This window comes from Otolemur garnettii, unplaced genomic scaffold (genome assembly GCF_000181295.1).
Source record: "Otolemur garnettii isolate 467f Iridium unplaced genomic scaffold, OtoGar3 scaffold00202, whole genome shotgun sequence".
Lineage (NCBI taxonomy): Eukaryota > Metazoa > Chordata > Mammalia > Primates > Galagidae > Otolemur > Otolemur garnettii.
In genome coordinates this window covers 505,053-508,789 of record NW_003852597.1, presented here as the reverse complement: position 1 = coordinate 508,789, position 3,737 = coordinate 505,053, and the positions used below count along the sequence as shown (strand labels likewise).

The 3,737-nt window shown below is 46.1% G+C and overlaps 1 protein-coding gene across 1 annotated transcript in view; it reads right to left on the bottom strand.

Moving 5' to 3' along the window:
• Positions 1 to 1,538: 1,538 nt before the first annotated feature.
• HECTD3 (HECT domain E3 ubiquitin protein ligase 3) overlaps positions 1,539 to 3,737 on the bottom strand; it is an 8,953-nt gene continuing 6,754 nt past the window's right edge. The window contains exons 17-22 of the mRNA XM_003801184.3: positions 3,120 to 3,326; positions 2,785 to 2,914; positions 2,619 to 2,693; positions 2,418 to 2,499; positions 2,236 to 2,307; positions 1,539 to 2,087 (exon numbers count right to left, since the gene is read on the bottom strand). Of these exons, the coding sequence (XP_003801232.2) occupies positions 2,003 to 2,087; positions 2,236 to 2,307; positions 2,418 to 2,499; positions 2,619 to 2,693; positions 2,785 to 2,914; positions 3,120 to 3,326 (651 nt within the window). The 3' untranslated portion in view covers positions 1,539 to 2,002. The remainder of the gene's footprint in view (positions 2,088 to 2,235; positions 2,308 to 2,417; positions 2,500 to 2,618; positions 2,694 to 2,784; positions 2,915 to 3,119; positions 3,327 to 3,737) is intronic.

Sequence of the window (3,737 nt, the reverse complement as noted above, 5' to 3'; positions counted from 1 at the left end):
CCCCCCCCAAAATAAAGTAAAAAACCAAAAAAAAAAAAATAGGGACTTTATATAACAAATGCAATCAGTGTAACCTAATTCTTTGTACTCTCAATAAATCCCAAACAAAAAAAAAAGAAAATGGTTAATGTTTCATAAATATTGATAATTGAAAATTAAAATATATATATATATATATATATACATAGCAAATCACTTGCATCTGGGTATGTATCTGGTGGCTTATCTCTAATTAATAACTTCCTTATCTTAATGCATTCCAAGCCTTTAGAAAAGCTTCATATCTTTAACCAATTACAAGTCAAAAAGAATTTTTTTTTTTGAGACAGAGTGTAACTTTGTCACCCTCTGTAGAGTGCTATACTGTCATAGCTCACAGCAACCTCAAACTCCTGGGCTCAAATGATTCTCTTACCTCAGCCTCCCAGGGAGCTGGGACTATAGGTGCCCACCACAATGCCTGACTATTTTTAGAGACAGAGGCTCAATCAGGCTGGTCTGGAATCTATGAGCTCAGGGCAATCCACCTGCCTCAGCTCCCAGAGTGCTAGGATTACTAGTCTTTACTTTAAACCCACCTATAACCTGTAAGGTTCCCCCAAACTCCCCCTTTGAGATGTCCTACCTTTTCAGAACAAACCAATGTAAGCCTTCCATATATTGATTTATAACTTTATGTGTAATTCTTGTCTCACTCAAATATATAAAACTAAACTGTGACCCAACCACACCAAATCCACTATGCTCAGGCAATTTTTTCTATATTTTTGTAGAGATACGGTCTTACTATGTTGCCCGGCTGGTCGTCTTGATCTCCTAGGCTCAAGTGATCCTTCCACCTTGGCTCCTAAAATGCTGGGATTATAGACATGAGCCACCATTCCCAGCTGCATTAACTATTTCATTATTTCCTTGGTATAACTTCCTAAAATCACTTCATCAAACTGTCATATTGCCCTGTAGGAAGGATATATCAGTTTTCACGCCCCATAGTATCTATTTCCTAAACTCTCTACCATCCTTCAGTATTAACACTTAAAAATATTTTTTGACAATGCGATGTGGTGTGATAAAATTATTATAATTTGTATTTATTTATTTACTATTGAGCCATTGTTTTTCTTCTTTAGGAACTACCCTTTACGTATTTACATTCATTTTTCTATTGGTTTAATTATAGTTTTCTTATTGATTTGTAAGAAACTTTGAATAGCACTAAAATAATAAAGGCTTGATAATCACTGATTGTCTTAATGCAAAGCATTGTGCTAAGCGCTGTATATTTACCCTCTTGTCTTCTCAATTCTACATGAGAAACCTAGAGCAAAGAGGAATTAAATAACATGCTGGGTAAGGAGTGATAAAGCTGGGATTTGAATGGTAGCCAGCCAGCTCCAAAGCCTGTAGGCTTGTAAGGTAAACCCCTATATATTAACCCCTTTGTCTGTCATGTCAGGCATTGCAAATATGTTTGCATAGCCTGTCCTTTGCTTTTTAATTTCGTGTATGTTCTTTTCTAATGTAAAAAATCCAAAATGTTTATGAATTCAAAATATTTTTCTTTATTGAAGAAACTGTATATTGGGGAGGGGCCTCCGCTACCCTCTAGTGATTTTAGTTTTGAGTCATGGCTGGAGCCAGAGAGAAAGCAGGAGAAAAAGGGTGGAGCCAAAAATAGAGGCAAAGTCCATGAGGTGGGGAGCTAGATGTTCCCCTTCAAGTAGCGCAGGCCTGGCAGCTTGTGCTGGGCTTGTGGAAGATTCCCTGTCACAGAGGCTAAGTACCGGGGAAGCAAGCCTCAGCACGAATAGGGCTTGTGGGTCTGCGGGGCTTAGCTGCCAGTGTCAACCCACTGCCCACAGGAGCAGGGATCACTGGGTTTTGCAGAATATCTCAGCTCATATCAGGAGCACAGAGCAGAACTGGATTTGATCCGGTGCTGGGAGGGTGTCTTCGCCTAGGTGAGGCCAAGTGGGGCCCATGGCTGCCTCCCGGTGTCACCTCACTCCTCCCAAGGGCTCATGTCAGTGTCAATGGCCACACAGTTGTAGGCTGCATAGCGGAGTTTCTCCTCACAGACCTTGGCACTGTGGGGGGTGGGGACTTGGTTAGGCAGCTCCATCATGCCAGAAGCAAGGTGGCTACAGTTTGTGCACTTCTTTGCCTGAAGTCCTCCCCAACTGAGGACAACTCCCTACCCCCTAAGCCCCAGGCTGAGCCTAGGAAAAAACCCACCTGGCATAGTGCGGCAGGAAGAGGGTGCTGGAGCAGGTGGAAGACTCAGGTAGTGCATCTGTGGTCTCGTAGCTGGGGGTGTTGAGGGGCCATAGGTCAGGAATATGTGTAGGGACACGTGTGTGTGTGGGAAGGGAGGACAGGTCAGCCACAGTGCCTCTGGACTTCCCTTGCACACTCACCCCATTTTGTCCGGGTAGATGTAGATTCTGGCTGGGAGGCGGCTGCGGCCCGTGACAAAGCGCAGGAAGCGGCTCCGGTCCTCTGGACAGAGAAGGAAATCAGTACCTGTCATAATGGCAGGGGTTCTACAAGTTCCACCCAGTCTCTATATCCCACAAGCAGATTCCAATGCAGCTATTACTCTGCCTCCCTCCACTGACCGTTGGTGAAGTTGTTCAGTGCCTCCCAGAAATACTGCACCCGCGTGTCAGATGGCTCGAAGTCCTCAAACCGTGCTGGTGGGGACAAGTGCAGACTTCGTTCTTGGGCCCAATCCTTATGCCCCAGCCTGTGTTGCCCTGCCCTGCCCCGCTGTTGGGAACTCACTGAGCTTTCGCAAAGCGTCCACTGTGACCTCTGGATCCCCGCACACTTTCTTCTCCAATTCTTGCCAGGTCAGCAAGTCCAATACAGCCTGTGGTACCACTTTCAGCAGACCTGCCTGCATGGCTGCCACCTGGGATGGGTAAAAGGCCTGGCTAGGGAAGAGGGCACAACTCCCAGTTCACACTGGGGGCATCTCTGTATCCCAGTGGTCAGAAGGACTATGGGCCCAGAGTTCTCAGGATTGGGTACTTCTGGCTTCCAGGTCAGGCTCTGGCTACTAGTGGGTAGAGTGCAGGAAGGGCCAAAGCTCTGTTCTCCTGGCCTCTGGGTAGTACCTGCTCCTTGCTCTCTTCTAGCCGGGCCTTCTGGACGAGTTGGATGAAACGAGAACGGTCCTCGTATTTCACAACAATGCCTGCGCCCCCAGGGATCAGCTCCACCACCTGTTGGTCACTCAGTACAGTGGTGAAGGTCAGCTCCTTCCCAAACTTGAACTCAAATGTCTCTTTGTCCATGCCTTCCATCACTTCCAGGAGCTTAACCTGCAGGTTAAAGAGAGGCAGAGATGTTGGTTTTCCATGGGTGTAGACAGTGCCAATGTTTCCTCAGGATGCTTACAGGGAAGCAGGAGCGAAGCAAGGCTGTCCCCAGGCAGGCAGCAGTGGGGAACAACGTCAGTACAAAGCCTGTGAAGACATCAAGACTACGTCTAACCAGTCTTGGAGGCCAGGGAAGGTACCCTGTAGGAGATGGCATCTCAGTTGAAACCCAAATAATGGCTGGAGTTGGTTAGGTCATAAGGTATCAGGAGAGAGAACTTCAATGAAGTTGGAAAGAGCAAAAGGCCTGAGGACACTGTTTGGCTGGAGGCTGAATAAGACCCAAGTGGCTAGAGAAGAGCGGTAAGTCACATAAGGCTTTTGCAGATTTCTATATTCTTTTTTTTTTTTTTT